This window comes from Epinephelus moara, chromosome 13 (genome assembly GCF_006386435.1).
Source record: "Epinephelus moara isolate mb chromosome 13, YSFRI_EMoa_1.0, whole genome shotgun sequence".
Taxonomy (NCBI): domain Eukaryota; kingdom Metazoa; phylum Chordata; class Actinopteri; order Perciformes; family Serranidae; genus Epinephelus; species Epinephelus moara.
Genome location: NC_065518.1, coordinates 1,784,422 through 1,807,206, shown reverse-complemented (window position 1 = coordinate 1,807,206; position 22,785 = coordinate 1,784,422). Strand labels below are relative to the sequence as shown.

The 22,785-nt window shown below is 41.5% G+C and overlaps 2 protein-coding genes across 13 annotated transcripts in view; one reads left to right on the top strand and one right to left on the bottom strand.

The window, feature by feature from the left end:
• plaub (plasminogen activator, urokinase b) overlaps positions 1-22,785 on the bottom strand; it is a 396,726-nt gene that overhangs the window by 118,779 nt on the left and 255,162 nt on the right. The gene's annotated exons all lie outside the window — the stretch shown is intronic.
• On the top strand, positions 399-21,843 carry exoc7 (exocyst complex component 7). 12 transcript variants are annotated; one of them, XM_050059363.1, is made up of 21 exons: positions 399-620; positions 798-863; positions 3,419-3,603; positions 3,737-3,842; positions 4,131-4,353; positions 5,900-6,067; positions 6,421-6,432; positions 11,149-11,217; positions 11,488-11,633; positions 11,888-12,040; positions 12,164-12,262; positions 12,349-12,411; positions 12,561-12,627; positions 15,820-15,858; positions 16,221-16,286; positions 16,372-16,492; positions 17,579-17,674; positions 17,760-17,823; positions 19,003-19,044; positions 19,185-19,318; positions 21,570-21,843. In XM_050059363.1, the coding sequence occupies exons 1-21, from the start codon at positions 543-545 to the stop codon at positions 21,670-21,672; spliced, it is 2,100 nt and encodes a 699-aa protein (XP_049915320.1). In that variant the 5' UTR covers positions 399-542; the 3' UTR covers positions 21,673-21,843. The 12 variants fall into 12 exon arrangements, with proteins under 12 accessions (XP_049915320.1, XP_049915318.1, XP_049915328.1 ...); XM_050059361.1 differs by lacking the exon at positions 11,149-11,217 and adding an exon at positions 8,723-8,815; XM_050059371.1 differs by lacking the exon at positions 6,421-6,432 and adding an exon at positions 8,723-8,815 and having other exon boundaries at positions 21,570-21,830.

The window sequence follows — 22,785 nt, the reverse complement described above, 5'->3', positions numbered from 1 at the left end:
ACTTGGGAGATTGTGCTTTCATAATAAAGACGTTTCAATTTCCACGCAGGGAAATGCATTATTAATGCGTCAGTTCTACGGCTAATTCTCACCTACGCTAACTTATTTCCATTTATAAGATGCGCTGATGTCTTACATTTATTGCAAACTATCAAAAGTATGAGGTAACTGTGTATCTGCATTTTATGAACAACAAATGATCAGTAAGTTCGATTAAGCTAGTAAATCCGTTTATATTTGACGTTTTAGTATCACAAACGTTGATGAAGATACTCAGAGAGGTAAGAAACCAACAGGAAGGTAAGTAAAATCTGTTATCTGTTTCATGGCTAATAAATATACTAACGGCACTAAATTCGACAACACGGTGTTTTACTTTGAAAATCTAACCGGAAATGTCTGTATTGTAACCGCTAACCTGGCTAGTTTGACGTCGCTGCTTGTAGCTATCTACAACAGGAGCTCTGAGTCGCCGTTGTTTTCATTTTTAAACGTTAAATCGGTGTGTTATTCGGTTTAAATTCACCGGTGACCGTCCTTTGATGGGAATTAGCTCCAGGATGATTCCTACCGAGGACGCGTCCGCCAGGAAGCGGGAGATAGAGGAGAAGCTGAGGCAGGTCAGTCATGGCTGCAGAGGAAGGAAGCATCACAACAACGAGCCTGTTGTCTCTGCGATATTTATCACACTGGATTAACTTTGTGTTTTAAACTGTCATTATTCTGACACGTTAAATGTCTGTTCCCACTGTCAGCACGAGAGAAGTGAGTCAATGCTGTTCTGTGTGCTGTTACAGGAACAAGAGACGCTGTCATTCATCCGGGAGAACCTGGAGAAGAGTGATCAGCTGACCAAGGGCATGGTATGATGGAGACACACTCACCCCAAAGAAACCATTATACAATATATATAAGATGTGTTAATGCCTAATCCTACTGTGACCTTAGTTACTGTGCACATTTGGGTTATTTCAGTCACACTGTCACGTTGCTGCATCACAGACTTACAGAACACACTTTATTTCAGTTAAAAAATAATCTTTGTGGGTGTTTATGTTATTGATTGATTCACGTCCAAACCTTGACATTTGAGTGTAAATTATTTGAATTCTACATATTGTGTTAAAGATACACACAGTGACTGCCCTCAGCTCTGGCTAATGCAATTTAATTTTGCTATTGGCTGATCTAGTGCCAAGTGACATATATGTCCTCCTGAGACCACAGCTTTTGTTTAGGATGCATTTTTAATTTCTCCTTGTTATTTGGGATGGAAAGGACCTGATGAATATAAAAAAACTACATATTGTCTTTGAACAAAAACCCAAACAATACAACCTTAAACAGTAGGTGAAAGTTACAGAAAGTCGCTCAAAGAAGGAGTTTAAAAGAAAGATACAACGACTCCATTAAAAACCTAAGAGTTCTTCAATAAATAAACAGATGTTCCAATAAATAAATAAAGGTGTGCAGAGTTTGCTATGTCTTGTTCACCTGAACAATAGCAGCTGTTTCTGTAGCGCTTTGTTTTACATTTTGGGACTGCAAACCTCCGACCAGAGGGGAGAAGCTGAAACTCTTCATGTAAGGGATGAGAGTGGTCATTGAGGATGGACTTAGTTATCCTCTGTAGCTGCCTGTTGTACAGGAACTCAGGACTGAGCTGTGGTTCGCCAATCAGCTTCCCTGACCATTTCACAATTTGCATCAGTTTGTTCCTTTCCTTCACAGATAAAAAGCCATACCATGACACCAAGGAAAAAGATAAACGGACTCAATAAAACACTGATAAAACAATGTCATGATGGTTTTGTCAATATTAAAAGATGACAACTTTATTAAACAGAACAAACGTTGGTGTCCTTTTTTACACAAAGCCTCACAGTTTGTGTCAAAATTTTAATTTAAAGTCTAAAATAGTCCCAAGGTACTTAAATGATTGCACAGTCTCTACTGCCTAACCCTTTTTAACCTTTATTTAACCGGGCAACCCTTAATGGTTGTGGTGTCAGGTGTCGTGGGGTTTTTCCTAAAGTCCACCATCATGTCTTTAATTTTTGAGGTGTTCAGCTGAAGAGAAGACTCTTCACAACACCTGACAAAGTGCTCAGTGATAGGTCCGTGGCTGGTCTCACTGTCCTTCAATAAACCAACGATAACGTGTCATCTGCATACTTTAAAATGGTTTGTTTTTCAAACAGGCTCTAACACATGTTTGTGTACAAGATGAAAAGCAAGTACTGTTTATTTGAATGCCTGAACATGGCTGTGCAAAAAAAAAAAGCAACATATCTAAAAGCCTCGTGATTCGTCCTCAAATGACACAATAATAAAGCTCCAGTGTCCTTGAAGTTGGTCAAATTTGTTGTCATATCAAACTACAAAAGCATAAAATAACAAGTTTCAGCCAGAAAATGTGATCAGGTTTTAGTCCTTGTCCACTTATGTGTTGGGATCGGCTGAAGACTGACTTGGCAGAGACGGCTGCCATCTTGTTTTTATAGATTAGTGTATTGTGCTCTTACTTAAAGCAGCATATTGATGCCACGCCAAGAAAAAAAAAAGACCAGTATCAGTATGTAAAGTTTGTTGTTATAAAAATGTGAAAAACTTTTCATGTTGTTACCTGATACTGATCTTTTTTTCTCTCAGCTTAGCATCAATATGCTGCCGTACTTACTAGCACTACATGGCACAAAGAAATTTTGACAAACAAGGACAACAGGTCTAAGTTTAGCAGAATGAAGTATAAGGTGCAGGAAACCTAAAATGTGATGTGCTCATATGAGGACGCAGGGTCTCCATCCATCACTGCACAATCATATAAAAGCAACGTCTTATGACTGTGCAGACGGGCGAGTAGTGGATTGAGTGTATTACGTGGTGATTGTGATTCTTGATTCAGCATTAACGTTAGTTACTTTTGGTATTTATTAGTGAGGTTTGTAAAATGGGTCGGCACTGTTGCCTTCATGGCTGCAGAAACACTGCAGTGTCACTACATACAGTATAGGGCCGGGCAGTGTGTCGGTGTATAGTCCAGTGTCACCAATCACTCAGGGGGCTTTGCGAGATATTGTCTTAGATTTTGGATATCATATTGTGTTGTCATAAGTGTTGTCTTTTCCTGGTTTTAAACAAGGAACCTATTGCAGGTCTGTAAAGGTTTTATAAATCCATAACTGGGTTTAAACAGTCTCTTGAATCCCCATATTAGTGTAGTCCAGGTTTGGCAGGTCTATGTACAATATTTTAGCTCACTCACCTGAGAACACCCCAGAATAAGAAAACAGAAATGAAACGTCAGGGTGTGTCTGTTTCATTCTCTCTCATGAAAGCCTTCTCACACTAGTGGAGGCAGATTTATGTTTGTGTCCATGTTTGTTGACCTGAGCTGATGTCATTCTCGTCCTGAAAGGTCTCCATCTTGTCGTCGTTTGAGAGTCGCCTGATGCAGCTGGAGAACTCCATCATCCCGGTCCACAAACAGACGGAGAACCTGCAGCGTCTGCAGGAGAACGTGGACAAGACTCTGTCCTGCATGGATCACGTCATCAGTTACTACCACGTGGCCAAAGACACCGACAGGATCATCAGAGAGGGGTGAGACTTTGGTCTGTGGGTGGTGTTGGTGGGTTGCTCCGCCTGACGACAGCCTCCACTGTCAGGAAGAGCTGATGGACTCTGAGCAGACGTCGAAACAGACGTGTCTTGATTTTGTATTTTGGTGTTTCAGGCCGACGGGCAGGCTGGACGAGTATCTTGCTTGTATCGCAAAGATTCAGAAAGCTGTGGAATATTTTCAGGATAACAACCCTGACAGTCCTGAGCTCAACACAGTGGTACAGTATTAACCTTTATCTTTATATCCAGGTACTGTCTAACAGGAACAGCTCCAACATTTGGGAAATACATTTATTTACTTTATTGCAGAGTTAGATGGACGATACGTTTTAATACAGATTAAACAAACCAGATTTCAGACGGAGAAAGGCGAGTTGTTTCTCTCCATCCTCATATTTAACAGACAGTTGTAGGAGTGGTGTCAGTCTGCTTCTCTAACTTTCAGCAAGAGCGAATAAATAAGAAGCAGCTCCCCCAGAAACCAGAATTTTGTGTCTTCTGTGCAGAAAGCGCGCTTTGAGAAGGGCAAAGAGCTGCTGGAGGCGGAGTTCCGCAGCCTCCTGACCCGTTACAGTAAGCCTGTTCCTCCCATCCTCATCCTGGACGCCATCAGTGTCGACGAGGAGCTGGAGGTCCAGGAGGACGTGGTGCTGGAACACCTGCCTGAGGCCGTGCTCCAGGACGTCATCTGCATCGCCGGCTGGCTGGTAGAGTATGGACGCAACCAGGGTACGACTGGATTTGATCTGCTGCTGCTCTCTTTACTGCTCCTCCTCTAGCTTTCCTTTTCTCTTTTCCTCTTTAAGTTTTCCTGGTTTTCAGGTTTCACACAGAGAGTTAGATTGTTCAGTTGTCAAATGAGAAATTTTCATTCTATAATCACACTGTGGACCAGCCTTAACACCAGCCTCATAACTGAAAGATTAACGCCTGCATTTTTCAATTTGGGCCCTATTTTTTACATGTTTTTGTGTCAAAGTGATTAATGAGAACAACAATTTTTGAAATTGGTCCAGTACTGAGAGAGTGCTGCAGCCAGCAGCGGTGAAACAGGCTGCGATGTAACCACTCAGGGCATTTGTGCATCGTCAATGTTCATCCACTAAAAGTGTTCGTTTTTTTGTCACTGACAGGCCCAGATTATTATTCTAAGTGTCTGACAACATTTTTGAAAGGATCCCTACAGAAATAAACATTTTAAGTTAAACAAAAAGGATCTTACTCTTGAACAAAAACAGCCCCTAAATCTCCACCACCAAACTCACCAGACAAAATGGTAATTTTAGTGTGTATAGAGGCAGCATATTGATATAGATTATTTATATAAGGGTTTCACAACATTATGAAAGGATCCCTACAGAGATAGAGATTTTTATTAAAGAGTAAGATCCTTTTTGTTTAACCAGGAACAGCTCAGAAATTGCATCACCAAACCCACCAGACTCCATTAAAATAAACAGTAAGTTTAGTGTGTATAGAGGCAGCATGTTTTCACATCTAAAAGGGTGAATTAAGGGTTAATTTCAACCAAACCAGAACTAGTGATTGTTGGAACAGGTATTTTGTTTCCATCGACTTTGAATTCAGGTTGTTTTATGATGACAATATTACCGTTTATTGAAATGGAGTCTGGTGGATTTGGCGAAAGCGATTGTGGGGCTTGTTTTGCTGATACAAAAAGGATCTTATTCTTCTGCTAAAACATCTATCTCTGTAGGGATCCTTTCCAAAAAAATGTCAGTACATTTAAAGTCATAATCTGAACCTGTCAGTGGCAAAAACACACTTTTAGTGGATGTAAACTGACGGCACACAATTGCCCTGAGTGGTTACATTACAGCCTGGACCAGTTTTAAAAACTGTGGTTCCCCGTAGTCACTTTGAAACAAAAACATGGGAAAATAGGGTCCATGTTGAAAAATACCAAAATTACCCTTTAACTCTTTCTTTTTTTTTCAAGGGTCTCATTTAAAAAAAAAAACATACATAGAAACCATACTAACAATATATGCACAAACATAAGCAAAAAGTGGCGTGCACCAGAAAACTATTCGTCATTTTCTATCATCAGGCCTCCACCTCACCATTTGTGTCGCCAATTTCCCATCTCCAAAATGTTCATAAACATGGGTCGAAGTTTCTGTCATCAAGTCTGTTTTTATACATCACAACTTTTGAGTGAGAAGTGGCGTACAGCTCTTTCAGGCCTTGTTTTGTGCGTCCGCAGTGTTTATAAATGAAACCCCTGAACTCTTCCTTCCTCTCTCCCGTTCAGATTTCATGAACGTCTACTTCCAGATCAGATCCAACCAGCTGGATCGCTCCATCAAAGGCCTCAAGGATCACTTCCGCAAGAACAGCGCCTCCTCTGGGATCCTCTACTCGCCTGCCGTCCAAACCAAACGCAAGGACACGCCCACCAAAAAGGCTCCCAAGAGACCAGGTCAGCAACAGAGACCTTCTCGTACAGAATCCACTCTCACTCCTCTTCAGTCTGTAATCACACTGTGATGTATGAGCCCTCTTTAATAGACCAGTCTAACAGACGAGCATGATCCTGCACAGTGTTGATTATTAAATTACAGCAGCACCTCTCAGCACACAGAAACATTCACTACATTGTTTGATTAAATCACCATCCAGCCACATTATCCTGTTTCAAGTGTCCTCTCCCATCTCTCTATAATGATCCCACTCACCCAACTACCACCCCACACTGTGTCCCTGTGATCTTACAGTCAGCTCCAACTAATCCTTCATCTTTCCTCTTTTATAATCCCTATGTTGTGATGACAGTCTACATCCCAGGTAAACATGAAGCTTTAGTGTGTGCCTCGTGCTTGCTTCTGTCTGTCAGATGTCACGTTTCACTGCAAATAAGTGACAGCATGAGTGTGTGTAGTGTTGAGAAGCAGGACGGCAGCAGACTGTGTGTTCTCTGGAGAGATGTCGTAGATGATTTTCAGTGAAGATGTGGCCTCTAGTTTCAGTGTGGTGACTGTACAGACGGAAACTGCAGTGACGGTGCGAGGAAGAGACAGCAAAGGTGGAATTATTTAAAGATAATTAACTACATGGGTTTTTCATGTAGCAGACATCACCTTAGTTTTAGTTCACCGCTAACATCCATCAGTTTTCAGACCAACATGTCAGATTCACTTTCAGCTTTTTGACAGAAATCTGAGGAGAAATATTTGGTCCATCATCCTGAAAACAAGGAAACGTGTCAGGTGTCATATTATATCATGATAGTTGGCTGCAAACTAATGATGATTTCATTATTGATTAATGTTCATCTTCTTAATTAATCTGTTAATTGTTCTGAAAAATGTCCATCAGAAGTTCCCAGAATTCTATGGAATACCATTTAAGTCAATGTTAAATAGATAAATAATAAAGTATGGCTGTGAGATAAATCATGAAATAAATAAGTAAGACAACAAATATATAAATATATATATGAATTTAAATATAATATATATAAGTCAGTGTAATGAAATGAATAAATAAAAAGGATTTTATTTAATTTTAATTTTAAAAGGACATTTTTAGGGGCTACTTCTACTTATTTCACGAGACTTTTATTCCATAATTCTACATTTATTTATTTATTTAATATTGACTCTAACAGCACTCCATAGCATCAAAGCTGAGTCACCGGCAGTTTGCCACTGTGAAACTAGAGGCCGTGGAGTTTTTCTTAGTGTTTCTGTAAAGTAGTTGTGCAGAGTGTGTGTGTGTGTGTGTGTGTGTGTGTGTGTGTGTGTGCGCGCGCGCGCTGTGTGTCGTGTCGATCAGAGGAGTGTGTAGCCATGAAACAGCTGATATTCACTCAGGCTCAGCTCTGTGTGCACTGTTTACACTCACAGCTTGAAGTGTCGTTACAACACTTTTACAAGAAACCTAATGTTATTAAATATCAGATATCTAAGACAGGTTACAGGCAGTGAAGAGTGAGGACAGACGTATAGCCTGCTATGACCTAATCTGATCTGCCACTTACAGATATATTTTTGTATTAACAATGAATCAAAGGACTGTAATGTGGAAGAGGTTGTTTGCAGTGATGAATGAATTATGGAGCCTTTTAGCCTCTTTTAGCTCCTTTTGGCTCCATGGAACATTTACAGTATGGTTCAGTCTCAGCATTAGGAGACTGCTGTTAGTGACAAAGCTCTGATAAACCCACAGTGCTCCACCTGCTCAGCAGCAAACAGCAGACAGACACAGTTAGAGACCTGCGGCTGAAGAACGTGACGTAAAGAGACAGACATTTATCTCAGGGAGATTCAGCCTCATATGTGACCTCAGCTTGTTCAGTCACATAGTTTTTAAATGTTAAAGCTGTTATCCAGCAGCAGGTTGTATCTTTAAAAGTATTTTTGTGATGTTACAGTTACCTACTGTCTGCCTCAAGTGATCAAATGTTCGCCCGGGACAAAACCATTTAAATCCAGGATGGTTTTACACGTCAGTGTTTCTCCGGGCAGACATCTTTTCACCCACTGCTGGCTAGTGTCGTTTAGATGTCTCTCCTTAGGTCTGCGTAGGAAACAAGCTGGCGTTTCTCATCTTGTTGCGGAGTTCTCCTGCAGCTTCAAGCGTGCTACATGTTTACTAACTCACTAACCACACTAAGATACTGTGTTGTAATCCTGAGAATATGACTGTACTGTAGACTTTGCCTGTCTAAACCATGTAACAGAATGTTGTGGTAATGTTAGTGCTGGATATGACTGTATTAATTGTATTAATTGTGATGGCTGTTTTTACAACTGACCTAACCTGTTTATTCTGCTCTTACATGACCCCGGGCTCTATGTGTCTGAGCACATGTGCCCCGCTGTGTTTTCATGGCGTAGCTGTAGTTGCTCTGTTTCTCACCTGGTCATCATGCTGTGTAGCGGTGGTGCTAGGCTGTGCCCCCCCCCATACGAGCCTCTGCTGCCTGTCTCGGTGGTGGTGTCTGTGTTTCATCACTCACTTCCTAGCTCTCCTTTCTTTCTCTTCTTCCTCTTCCTTCTTCTGTTTCTTGGCTGTCTGGACCTCGCTGCCCCTCCTCCTCCTCTGGACTCTATCTCTGTGTCTTTGGGACCAGGGACCATTCGCAAGGCTCAGAACCTTCTGAAACAGTACTCACAGCATGGGCTGGATGGGAAAAAGGGGGGCTCTAACCTCACTCCTTTGGAAGGTAACGCACCTCGGTCTCCTCTTCGGTGTCTTCTGTCCCTCCTGGCTTACAGTGTACCCGTTATGTTGTGCTTCCATGTTTCTCATTCAGAGCAACAGGCACACATACATCTCCTCACAGACGTCACAACAGCTTTGAGATCATGCAGATGTTTAATAAAAGTAAAAATTGTATCTAATAAATCCTAAATATGGTTGGATTTACCTTCTGGTCCGACATGAAGCCTGAAAAGAATATTTAGATTATTAAAAGCAAACACATTCATCCTAAATCGCTCATCACTGTGCGCCCACACAGTCCCAAGAACCATGAACAGGAAGACAGAGACAGACATTATATGAAAACCCATTTTTTTTGCCAGTGGAATGAAAACAGGATCCTGTAAGTCATCGTAATGAGAAACTTTCTCAGATCAAAGAGTCACTATCTCACAATGACAAGTCTGATTCTCAGAGTAATGACTTAGAATCTCAAAATGATAAGAAGCTAAGTTATTATTTTGAGATACTAAGTCATAATTTTGAGATACGAAGACATACTTTCGAGATACCAAGTCATTATTTCAAGATACCAAGTCCTTATTAAGAGACTCCAAGTCATAATTTTGAGATACTAAGTCATAATTTCGAGATACCAAGTCATTATTTCAAGATACCAAGTCATTATTAAGAGGCACCAAGTCATTATTTTGAGATACCAAATCATTATTTCGAGATGATAAGTCATTATTTCAAGATACCAAGTCATTATTTCGAGATAATAAGTCATTATTTCGAGATGAAAAGTCATTATTTCGAGATAAGAAGTCATTATTTCGAGATAAGAAGTCATTATTTCAAGATACCAAGTCATTATTTCAAGATACCAAGTCATTATTTCAAGATAATAAGTCATTATTTCGAGATACCAAGTCATTATTTCAAGATACCAAGTCATTATTTCGAGAGAAGAAGTCATTATTTCAAGATACCAAGTCATTATTTCAAGATACCAAGAGTCATTATTTCAAGATACCAAGTCATTATTTCAAGATACCAAGTCATTATTTCGAGATACTAGGTCATTATTTCAAGATACCAAATCATTATTTTGAGATAAGTCATTATTTTGAGATGATAAGTCATTATTTCGAGATACCAAGTCATTATTTCAAGATACCAAGTCATTATTTCGAGATACCAAGTCATTATTTCGAGATACCAAGTCATTGTTTTGAGATAATAAGTCATTATTTCGAGATACTAGGTCATTATTTCGAGATACTAAGTCATTATTTCAAGATACCAAGTCATTATTTCAAGATACCAAGTCATTATTTCGAGAGAAGAAGTCATTATTTCGAGATACCGAGTCCTTATTAACAGACATATAAAGTATTAATTGTCAGAAGTGTNTTATTTCAAGATACCAAGTCATTATTTCGAGAGAAGAAGTCATTATTTCGAGATACCAAGTCATTATTTCGAGATACCGAGTCCTTATTAACAGACATATAAAGTATTAATTGTCAGAAGTGTTCATTCTCCTATGGAAGACATTAAAGTATCCGTCACCTTTATCATTTTAAGTCATGTATGACCCAAAGTTAAAGGCACCCTGTGGAGTTTCTGACCACCAGGGGTGCCGTTGAGCGCTTTTCATCGGCAGGTACCCATTTTTGCTGCATTAACACTGCCTGGTACGACACGGTTTGACTCAACACGGCTCGCTCCTTCATAGTTTTCCATCAGCAACAGTTGATAGTACGTGATTTGAGTTGAGCTTGGTCAGAGAACCATCACTAGAATCGTCACCTGTCCAACACGAGGCATCCTGCACAAACCTGCCATTTGTAAAGCTACTGTCAATAGTGACTGTAGTCATTTTATTATCTCGACCCAGATTTAAAGAAAAAAAAAAAAGGCATCAAAACTATGCCGTACAGTTGACGAAATGTAGAAGCTCCTCTGTTTGATTGCCGATGAAAGGATTCAGCACGTGTTGCAATGAATATGATGTGCTAAAGGTTGCAGTGAACCTTAGAGAGCTGCGATGAATCAGAAGCTGTTGTGACATTTTTCCTGAAGCTCTCATGTAGTTGAAACACACACTGACTAACTTAGATGAGTCGCACACACACAAAACAAACCTCTCTGGGCACCTCCAGTTGCACCATTTGACTTCAGTGGGTGTCCCCTGCTTCCTCCCCTCCTCCCCCCTGCTGGGTGCTTGGTGGTGGTCGGTGCAGATGTTCCAGGTTCAGGTTTGCCCCCCCCACAACCCCCTCTGAGCCTAGTCACGACCCCGGTGGTTTGACTAGGCCTGTGTCCCTGCTGCCCCACCCCACCCACCAGGTTACGATCATGACTTGCGGGTCAAACACCTCACTGACGCCCTGACCGAGAAGCACGGGGCCACTGCAGGTGAGTGACGGGAACACGTGGGAAAGAGAAGGAACATTGCCAACAGAACAGGCTGATGAGACATTAAAGTCTCGCCTACTGTAGCTTTAATACATTTTCTTTTACCAAACACGTACAGTCACAGCCTGCAGCATAAACACCTTCATCTGAATATTAACACGTACTCAGTTACTGCTGTTATCGCTGCCAGTCACAGCACCAGAGACCATGTCTTACATGGGAGTCTTTGTGTTTACTGGCTCACTGGATCTTTCCTCGTGTGCCTCTCAGGAAAAGATGATGTTCTGGACATCGAGATCGACTCCTACATCCACTGCATCAGTGCCTTTGTCAAACTGGCCCAGAGCGAGTACGCCTTGCTGACAGAGATCATCCCCGAGCACCACCAGAAGAAGACCTTCGACTCCCTCATTCAGGTCAGAGACCAATCAAAAGCTCCACTGCAGCCAGTGTTGCATTCTCTCTCAAACAGAGAATGGGGGCTTTAGTACATGCTTTCATCAGGAGACGGGTCTTAATTTAGCCTGACCATGTTTGATTTAAAACAGGAGTTTCAGCTGTCATTAAACCGTCCATCCGTCCTTGTTTCATGAAACAGAAGTAAAAGGAAGTTCCCAAAATAACAGCCCATGATGTTTAATCACCTTCCTGTTCCCTCGTCTGTCCACAGGAGGCGCTGGACAACCTGATGCTGGAGGGAGACAACATCGTGTCTGCAGCTCGCAGGGCCATAATGCGCCACGACTACTCAGCTGTGCTCACCATCTTCCCCATCCTCAGACACCTGAAAATGAACAAGTCTGAGTTTGACTCCACGCTGCAGGTCTTCATCACTTTAGTCTCATTATTCACACAGCATGACCTTTTGTGGGAGTGACAGAACGTGCTGCATGGAGACGGTCTTTTAATTAATCTTCTGAGTTAAATTTATCCACTGTGTCTGCAGGGAACAGCTGCGAGCACCAAGAACAAGCTGCCGACACTCATCACCTCCATGGAGACGATTGGAGCCAAAGCTCTGGAGGAGTTTGCAGACAGCATCAAGGCAAGACGCTCACATCATGTAATCTGTCACCAATCACTGATCATTGATTCAGGAGTTTAATCACTGAGCTCTGTGTGTTACCGCAGAATGATCCTGATAAAGAGTACAACATGCCCAAGGACGGAACAGTCCACGAACTGACCAGCAACGTAAGCAAACACACGGCTGGATTTATTTGCTCTGTCTGCAATTCAAACTCAACACCTTTCCACAAGGACTCTGCTCCATGGGAACGGCTGACAGCGCTCTGTTTAATGAATAAGCGGAGGCGATGCTTACCTTGACCTCTCTCCTGCAGGCCATCCTGTTCCTGCAGCAGCTGCTCGACTTCCACGAGACAGCAGGAGCCATGCTGGCCTCACAAGGTAGAGCCTCACCAGCATGAGCAGTTAGCTGTCGTTGTCTCAGACGTCCTGCTGCCCCGCTAGGCTGCTAATACGCTGTTTCCTTCAGTGCTCATATCAGCAGCAGCCCCTGTTGGATGTCTACATTACATATTCATATTCCTGAAGAAAGCATTTCCCTCGTATGCCTCCATAGTGAATGAAAAATCCAAAATTGAAGTTGTGTGTTTGTGAAGCACTGAATATATGACTGGATAAATGAGACTTGGATTATAGTTTTCCTGTTCTTTAATGCAGCACACTTAACTTCAGTTCATTAAGAATTTTCTCAGCTTTTGGATTCTTCGTTCACTGTGGAGGCATGTGAGGAAATGAAAGTATTCTTCAGGAATTCAACATAACACGGAGTGAATAATTAATGTACAAAAGGTCATTTTGTTGGAGAATTATTCTTTTAAACTGCACATTACACTTATCATCCTGTCAGAGAGTGTTGGAAAACATATTTTCCTGCCTGTAAACAACCAAAAAAAAGAAAATCAATCAAATTGTGTTTGTTAAAGTGGAAACAGACATTTTCAACATAGATGTTTCAGGCTGGTCCTGGCTTCCTTGTAGCTCCTGGATTGTTCTCTAGCTGCCGAGCGTTAGCCACATGGCTACAGCTAGCAGCCTGGCTACTCCCCAAATCCAGAAACAACCGTAAGACTCCCACATTGAACTAGAAATGAAGGTTTCTAGATATCCAGCGGCTCCACCAGAGCCCCTGAAATATCAGCCACTGCTCCCCAAAGCTTGATCATCATCAGACTGATAGCTGATGGATTATGAGACTGGTTTTACAGTAACTGTCTTTTAAAGACCATACCAGTGTGTTTTGCAGGTTTTACCTATACTGTTTTTGCCATTTTGTCATTTTCAAACGCGACAGTAGAGGAGAAACGATTAGTCAATTAACAATAAAAAAACAGAAATTGAAATAGTTGTCATTTTGATAATAGGTTAATAGTTAAAACAAAAACACCAGCTCTGGTTTCAGCTTCTCCCAATGCCACAAAGTTTTGCTTTTGTCTCGTAAAAAGAACAAAAAACAAACAAACAAAAAAAGCTTGATGCCGAAAAGCGCCAGAGTTTGTTTTTTGAGTCTAGCAGGACAAACCTATGACAAGAATTTGTTTACAAAGGGAGTGCCTCAGAGTTTTGGGTGATTTTTGTGTCTACATGTGTTCTCATCCAGAGATCACCTCAAACAAACTAAATCTGAGTCCAGGAGGCGTCCCCATTCAAACATTTTTTGATACAAAACAAGATTTCTGAAGATCAACTTGTGTTTTCCAAAAATAAACACAGACGCTTGTTTCCGGCCTGTCCTCCTGCTTTGTGTTCTGGCTGCTAGAGTTAGCAACATTGCTATTGATAGCAGCCTGGCTACTATACAAAGCAAGAAACAAATATAAGACTACCAAGTTGAACTAGAAACGAAGGTTTCTGAGTAGACACTGGCTCCACCGGAAACCCTGAAATATCAGCCACTGCTCCCCAAAGCTTGATCATCATCAGACTGATTGCCGATAGATTATGAGACTGGTTTTACAGTAACTTGAACTGTCTTTTAAGGACCATACCAGTGTGTTTTGCAGGTTTAAGCTATACTGAATGTGCCATTTTATCATTTTCAAACACGACAGTAGAGGAGAAACGATTAGTCGGTTAACAATAAAATTTGACAATGGGTTAATAGTTGAAAGAAAAACACCAGCTTTTCTCTGGTTTCAGCTTCTAATGTGACACATTTTTGCTTTTTTTAGTTAAAAAAAAAAAAAATCCTTGAACTCCCTTTTTTGATTCCCTGACAAAAGCTTGATGCTCAAAACTGCCAGTTTGTTTTTAAAGGGATAGTGCACCCAAAAATGAAAATTCAGCCATTATCTACTCACCCATATGCCGACGGAGGCCCTGGTGAAGTTTAAGAGTCCTCACGTCACTTGCGGAGATCCGAGGGGAGAGGAGGTAGCAACCTGAGCCTCCCTCGGCATATGGGTGAGTAGATAATGGCTGAATTTTCATGTTGGGTGCACTATGCCATGACAATACAGGTGCTTTGCGTTGGAGTTTTTTTGTAATTTTTATGTCTACATACATTGTTACCCAGAGAGCACCTCGAAAACTACATTTAAGTCCAGGACATGCTCTCACCCAGACATTTAATTGACACAAAACAAGATTTTTGAAGACAAAGTCACGTGTACCAAAAATAAACACAGATGCTTGTTTCCAGCTGGATTGTTTTCTGGCTGCTAGCGTTAGCAACACGGCTACTCTTCTAATCAAGAAACAACTGTATTAACAAGTGAAAGGTTTTGTTAATTTCTAATCTAGTAGAAATGTGCAGTGATTGATGCAGTGGCAGACAGAACTGCACAGTAAAAGCGAATAAGGAAATATATGAGACATTGTGCAGTCAGCATGTACTCCATGAAGATAAGTTAAAGCAAATAAACTTGTCTGTTTCCACTTTAAGCTCAAACTCATGTTGTCATTTCAAATCTAAAGTACAAAACAAGAAAACACGTCACTGCCCAAATATTCACACTGCACTGTCTCTGTGCTTCATGAGTTCAGATACAAGGCTTCATGTTACTGATACTCACAATCTGGACTTAATGCAGTTTTATGTGTGTGCAAATATAAAGAACTGCAAATAAAACTGACGTGTGACGGGGACGGGGACGCATGGACCCTCCCTCAGTCTAGCTGCAGCACTGATCCAACAGTGTCTCTCCTCAATCATCCTGTTTCTGTGACTGATGTGTTTCCACCTTCACCAGCGCTTCACTTCTTCTTCATGTGCAGCTTCTCTCTTCTCTCAGAGGGAGCCTGTGCATCAGACCCAGACAGTCATATTTCAGAAAAGATTTATTCATTTGTTCAAGTTAAATTGGATTTGTCATGAATTTTAATCCAGTCACCGCTCATGTGGGAGATGTTGATGAGTGTTTGAAGGTATCTGGCTCCCTCCTGTTCCTGTCGACGGCAGCTTTGCTCTCCATCCTTTTCATTATCCAACTCTTCTCACACCTCGACCCCTCGCTGCCTGGCTGATGACTGCTTGCTTACTTGGCTTTACTCTGCACTAACAGATCTTTTCTAATCTTTTTGCACTTGTGCCTCTTTCTCTTTCTCTTCTCTTCTGCCTTGCCTCGGCCCTTTTAGTACTGGGGGACACTTACAATATACCTTTAGACCCCCGAGGTAAGCAAAAGACTGCGCGCAGGCCCCCGGTGATGAGTTACAGTCTGTTTTCATGTTGATTCTTGAAGCTATAATTGCAGCTAATTATCTCAGAGTTACAGAAGAGGAGTGTGTTTATTAATGAGACACTCGGCTGTGATGTGCATGTGCTCAAGTGCAGGTAGAAAGATGCTACCATGGGAACCCGAGTGCCTCGACTGTAATTAATACTTATCGTTTGAGTGGAGATGTAGATTTACTCAGTCTTGATCTAAAGAGAAAATGAAACAAGCATTAGAAAATAAATTCAGCTGTAAAACTCTAAACTGTAGGTCACATTTAAAGTCGACACCATTTGTGCTAACACTCTGTGTTTCTTCCAGAGACGAGTTCATCAGCGAGCAGCTACACCTCCGAGTTTAACAAAAGGCTCCTCAGTACTTATATATGTGAGTACAGAAGCAACCACCACCTCTGTCCTGTATCATGTCTGGGTTTTGTTTTGCATACTGACGGATGACTCTCTCCTCTCAGGTAAGGTTTTGGGGAACTTGCAGCTGAACCTGCTCAGTAAATCCAAAGTGTACGAGGACTCAGCTCTGAGCGCCATTTTTCTGCACAACAACTACAACTACATCCTGAAGTCACTGGAGAAGTGAGCAACGTTTCCTTCTTTTTACACCTTCATGGACTGATGGGAATTATCTGTGTAGATCGACTATAGACCCTTTCAGGGCCGACGTCACGATGACATCATGTGATCAGCTGGAGGTGCAGCTGCCTCTCCCCCACAGGGCTGTAGGCTCCATAGGAGTGTTAAAATGTGTTTGTCTTGTTGTGTTATTGGGAGCCAGAATAGAAGGAGTCATGGCTCAAAACCAGCCGCCACTGCCCGTCAACAAAAACAAAGACAACTATGGTTAAATGTGATAAGACCAAAGGACTGGACGGAGGCCATCATCAAAAATGCTCACATGTGCAGCGCACACTTCATATCAGGTTAGGGAAAAAGTATTTCCTGTTGTAGGGATGAATAAGGTTATGTGTATTAAGGGTTATCATGTCCACCTCATCAGAAACTGGGGAGGGATTAAGAGGAATATTGGATTTCTCTGGAACGCTAACTTTTTAGCACATTAGCTAACGTTAGCTTCCATAGCAAAACAAACAAGTGTGGTCCTCCTTTGTAAGATTGGCTTCCTGTGACATCATCCATCCACTGAGTGAGAGCATACGGGTCGGCCAGTCTGGTCCCGTTGGTCAGTGTTTACTTATTCAAGTAACACTGGCGGTCCCGGAGAGTGAGTGACCTGACATGGTGCGTTGGTAAATTCAGTCTGACGCTCTACACTAAAATGAGAGCCCTGTTGGTGGAAGAAACGCAGCGTTATATTTCTACATGAATGAACCAACGGTTAAGTTAATCACACATTCACTCCGCTCGGCGCTCTGCTGCTCCGTCTCCACAGACAGAGTTAGTTAACGACTTAACTACAAAGTACGTACACTTTACATTTTTGCCAACCATTTCCAAACACAACATTTCTGAAAGCCAGCAGCATGGCCCGGGAACGTGCTCAGCAGTGCAGTGTCGGATGTGATATAAACCATTGGTGCGGCCCTTTAAAGGTCCACTGTGACTTATTGATAAATTTAGAAAATAATGGGCAGATTAATGGATCATGAAAATAATTATTATTTGCAGTCCTAAGTGAATCTGTCCTGTTTTAAATGTGTTCAGATCAGAGTTGATCCAGCTGGTGACAGTGACTCAGAAGAAAGCTGAGAACTCCTACAGAGAGCTGATTGAGCAGCAGATCCAGATGTACCAGCGCAGGTAACATTATAAACATCTTTTAAGTCTTTTAACATTGGAGCTTTTCTCTGCTCTCTTTGACCTGATGTGTTTGATTCTGTCGTAGCTGGTTGAAAGTCACAGAGCACCTGACCGACAGGAACATGCCCGTCTTCCAACCCGGCACCAAGGTCAGAATTTTATTATCTTTCACTCTGTACTGACGTTGGTGCATGAGTGTCAACTTTAACACGTCTGTATGATTTTTGCCACTGGAGATACGTTGACACTGTGCCAGGTTAACAGTCAGTGAGGGCCGTGTGTCCCCTGCAGGTCGATCCCAAAACTGCAGTTACTATTGAAGGCTTAAGTATCTGAAAATGAATAAATATTTTTATTGTTTTATCTTGACACTCTCTGAAACTGCAAATATGTTTCTTTAACCCTCCCTAAGTGACTGGAGGGAAATGTATCATCCTCCCTCCACCATTAGTTACTATATATTTGTATATTCACACCAAATGTAGGTCTTAAAACCAACGCAACGAGCTAACAGGAGAGAGAATTATCACCGAAACAATTTCCTCAGCAAAATGCACATTCTCCTCATAAATCTCATCATCACACAAGCTGTGTGTGCACCTCAGCAGAATATGGATGCATGCCGGCCACCTGTCCTGGTCCTGACACAACAGTGGTCAGAATAATATCAGTAACTCAGCTCGGCAGCCATTTTTAGATTATAAAAACGTACCTTTGATGATCAAAAGGTAAAAGTTGAAAATGAAATCCTGGAGTTGAAAGAAAGCCTTTGTTTCTCACTGGTGTCCTGCAGGTGCACAGAATTTAATGTTTTTCACAGGATCTGGTGCGAACAGTTTGTTTTTGGTGAAATTTGAAATGAGATATAAAATAAAGTCACTTTATTTGGTTAAGTTTAATGATGGTGGCATTCGTCACACATGATGTGGACTGTTGGAAATCTGAATATCCAAAGATAATTTCTGTCTCTACAGTTTCTGGTGCTGATAAACGGTGTAACTTTGGACTTCAGGGTTCAGAGGATATCTTACTATATAATGAGGAAAACTCTGTGTGTGTGTGTTCCACGTTTTTCTCACTTTTGCAACATGACAGAAGACCAGGGATGAACGATCTGAATTTAAAAATGTTGTTTGACCTTTGGGAAACTAAAACATTTTATGGTCCATTAAAAGTTATTGTGAGGTCTTAAAATGATCCACATGCTGTATAAAATCCACAGAAAGTGTTTCACTTTAATCCTGAGGTCTGGATGGTTCATGTTGTTTGTTGCCTGTGAATCGTTTTGTCATGATGAGTTTTGTAACTGAGGTCTTGTCGTCCTGCAGCTGAAAGATAAAGAGCGGCAGGTGATTAAAGACAAATTCAAGGTGAGCTCAGCGTCACTTCATCACCACACATATATAAATATTTTCAAACAAATCTAATCCTGTGAAGATGCTCGCTGTCGTAACACGGATGTGACAGAACAAACAGATGTGACCTCTTTTTCCTCCTCGCTGCCTCTCAGGGTTTTAACGACGGGCTGGAGGAGTTGTGTAAGATCCAGAAGGGCTGGGCCATCCCAGACAAAGAGCAGAGAGACTTCATCCGTCAGGCTCAGAGGAGGGTGGTGTCTGACGCCTACAGGGCCTTCCTGCACAGGTGAGAGTGACTCCGATGGAAACACTGCAGTTACAGCTGATTCACCTGTCAGACACATCACAGGTGTATCACACACGTCATCACCTCTGAGATAGCACTGTGTTTAGTACGAGAGGGAGAATGAGCTGGGTTTGTGGGAGGGTCAGAGAGATGCAGTGGCTTTTAGAAAGTTTCTCATCGGCAGGAGATAGGAGGACTTACGAGTTTTGGAAATGATCAAAAGCAAAATGATCTTAAAGTTAAAGATAAATCTGGTGTAATGTGCTTCTTCTTCTTCTTCTTCCGAGGAAATCATACTTCCCATGGGTGAAAACTCACCATACTTTGCACAAAGCTCCAGTCTCATGCCAGATATCCTCAGCTGTAAACTCAAGCCAATAGTCCTGATGGTGGCGCTACAGCAAGCGTCTAAAGTTCAAAACTTTGAAAATTCATAACAAATCAACCATACGTGCTACAACTTCACAACTTTCATCAAACTGTAGCCCCAATACTGAAGAAACTTTTGTACATTTAAACCTATTAAAAATTATGAAGTTCATCACTCTGTTTTTTTCAAAAACTGTAAAACTTCTTAAACCTATCTCCTCCCACAATTTTTGCTCAATTGACACCAAACTTGCTACAGAGCATCTTCAGACTGTCCTACAAAAACTATGTTTCTCAGATTTTTGATTTATCAAAAATTGAGCCTACAGTGCATCAAAATGTTTGACTGTAAACGGTACTGTAAACATATACATGCAAATTCTTGCTAAATAAATCTTCAATGTTCATGAAAAAAATGACAAAATTCTAGAGTCATGGTAGATGATGTGTGGCAAATTTCAGAATTTTATCTCAAAAACTGAATTTTTGACAGCATTTTGAATTTTGCTCTAATGTGAACAATTGGAGTCAATGTAAAAATGGCAATTTTAAACATCAGTTTTTCACTTATGGAGCAAATCAATCATTGTTACAAACAAATTACCAACATCTCCATGCTGTCTAGATGCAATATGTGTATTTTCAGATTTTTGTTTCGATAACTGAATTTTTTACAGTGGTTTGAAATCTGCTTTTCCATGCATGGACGGCTGCTAAACCTGCACGTCTGGCTTAGTCAATTTGTGAAGCTACACATGAATTGTCACTGACTAATTAGCTCAGTGAGATAGAAATTGATTCTTAGTCTCAGAGGTTGTGAGTTCAAGCCTCAGCTGATGCAAAAGGCAGATTGTGTTGCTAAATTCCTAAATGTCTTCCAATTCTTCTGCTTGTTGCTCAGAATTGCCTAAAAATGCCCGGACCTGACCCATCACTGCACAGCAGCTATTATTTTAGTTTAGATTTTAGCTGCAGCGTTCACAGACCTCCTTAAAAAGTCTTAAAAGGCATTGAATTCATTAATCTAAAAATAAGGCCTTAATCAGTATTAAAGTCTCTTAAATTAATCTTTCCAAACTCTTAAAAATGTGGAGGTAGGATTCTGATGTTGCATTTTAAAATATTGAAATAATTACTAACATCTGTTTGTTAAATTATTTACTGAATGCCTCTCGTGTTAACGTCATGCTCATCAAGACCGAGGCACCAACAACATTCATATACATTTACCAGCCACTTTATTAGGTACACCTTGCCGGTACAGGGTTGGACCTGTTGCCTTCAGAACTACCTTAATTTCATGTGATCTGATCAGAAGAGGACAGAGCTGAATACAAGTGTAAACGACCATAACGATGCATTGTGATCCACTCAGACCAGTTGCTGAGGTGGTCTGGGACGCATCTGACCACATCTGTTTTGTAGTGTAAACACTCATGCGACCTGGCACGTCCCTGACCAGGGTTACGTCATCAATACAGGACATGGTGGTTGTTTTATTGACAGCACGCTAACGCTCTGTAACGTGCTCATTTTACAACGAGTTGGACGAAATGTTGCTTGATTGTTTTTCCCTTTGGAAGGAGACGTGTTTAATTATGCTGACAGCGACATCTCCAGCTGTGTTGACACAACTGCCGACATGACTAGTGAGGTCAGACCTTGAGACGCGGCAGGTAGCGGTCTCGAGTGAAGCACAAGTCACCGTGCTGTCAGCGTCGCAATCCATCTTTTTAAATTCACCCACAGCAGAAGCTCTGCAACAAACTGCTCCAGATGTGACAGATGTTTGAAATGACTGTTATGTGACACTACACCTGCCAGCCAATCAGAGCCCTCCCTGGTCTGACTCCCTTCACACTGAATCATTTTTCTTTTCCAGATGTGCCAACATCTCTTTCACCAAGAACCCAGAGAAGTATCACAAGTATCGTCCGGAGGAAGTGGAGGAGATGATTGAAAAGCTGTTTGACACGTCGGCCTGAGCTGCACTTTGACCCTCATCTTCCTCACCCTGAACACGTTAACCACAGCCTCTCCTCACACTACCGCCGCCCTCGTTGTGTGTGACGAATGTTTTGTACAAAGATATGATGTATTTATGTAATTTAGCTGCTCCAGCATCAAAACAAATAAAGGGAACTCTGTGAATCGTCCGGGGGGGTCAGTGTTTGTTCTGCTGATGACAGTTACACAACAACACAGCGCAGGCCGATAATGACACCGTGTATTGACGTGAAAATAACAGACGGAGCTGAACGCTGTCTTTTTCAGTTTGCATACAGCGTTAATCAGCAGATAGACACGATGGGAAGCTGCTCGTCTCTGTGCAGACGACACTCCATTACAGCAGCAGGATCATTTGCACCTTAATGAGGATTTAAGGGTTTTACTGCAGAGCAGCACTTGAACGCTCCTCGCTAAGATGTTTCTACCACGTGACCCTTTGTGCTTGTGACAAAAACACAAACTGAGGAAGTGTGTGTTTGTTAATCAGCAGTGGAAATAGTTCCTGAACATGATGGTTCAGACTGTACTCGGATGTTATTTACATAATTTAACAGTCTGATCTGAGTGGTGTGTTTCCAGGGAGAAGACTGCAGCGTGTTCAGTGTTACAACTGTAATAATCTGTGTCTGTTTATCTGCAGTGGATGTTGAATTATCACCAACTCTCCAGTTCCTCTCAGCTTTATGGAGCGTTAATGCATCTAAAGCAGGATTTATACTTGTGTGTCAGCTCTGTGCAGAGCCTGAGGCCTACACATGTGGCCTGCGCTATTGTGAGCATTTATACTTGTGTAGTGGTGTGTCTGTGTCACTGCAGTTACACCTCCAAAACACTGGTCACTAGTGAAGTGCTGTAAAGTTTAGTTGATTCAAACACACATTAAACACACATTAAACATGGCTTAATAGAGACAGTGTCAAACACAAATCAGCTTCACTATAACTCGCAGCATTCACAGACAAACACTTGTCTTTATCTGGACACATTTTCCCCACAAATACAACATGCTAACATTATTAGCACAAGCCTATGGCATTTTACATTGTATAAATTAGCCTAGCAGCTAGCAGAGATTTCCTCTGCTCATA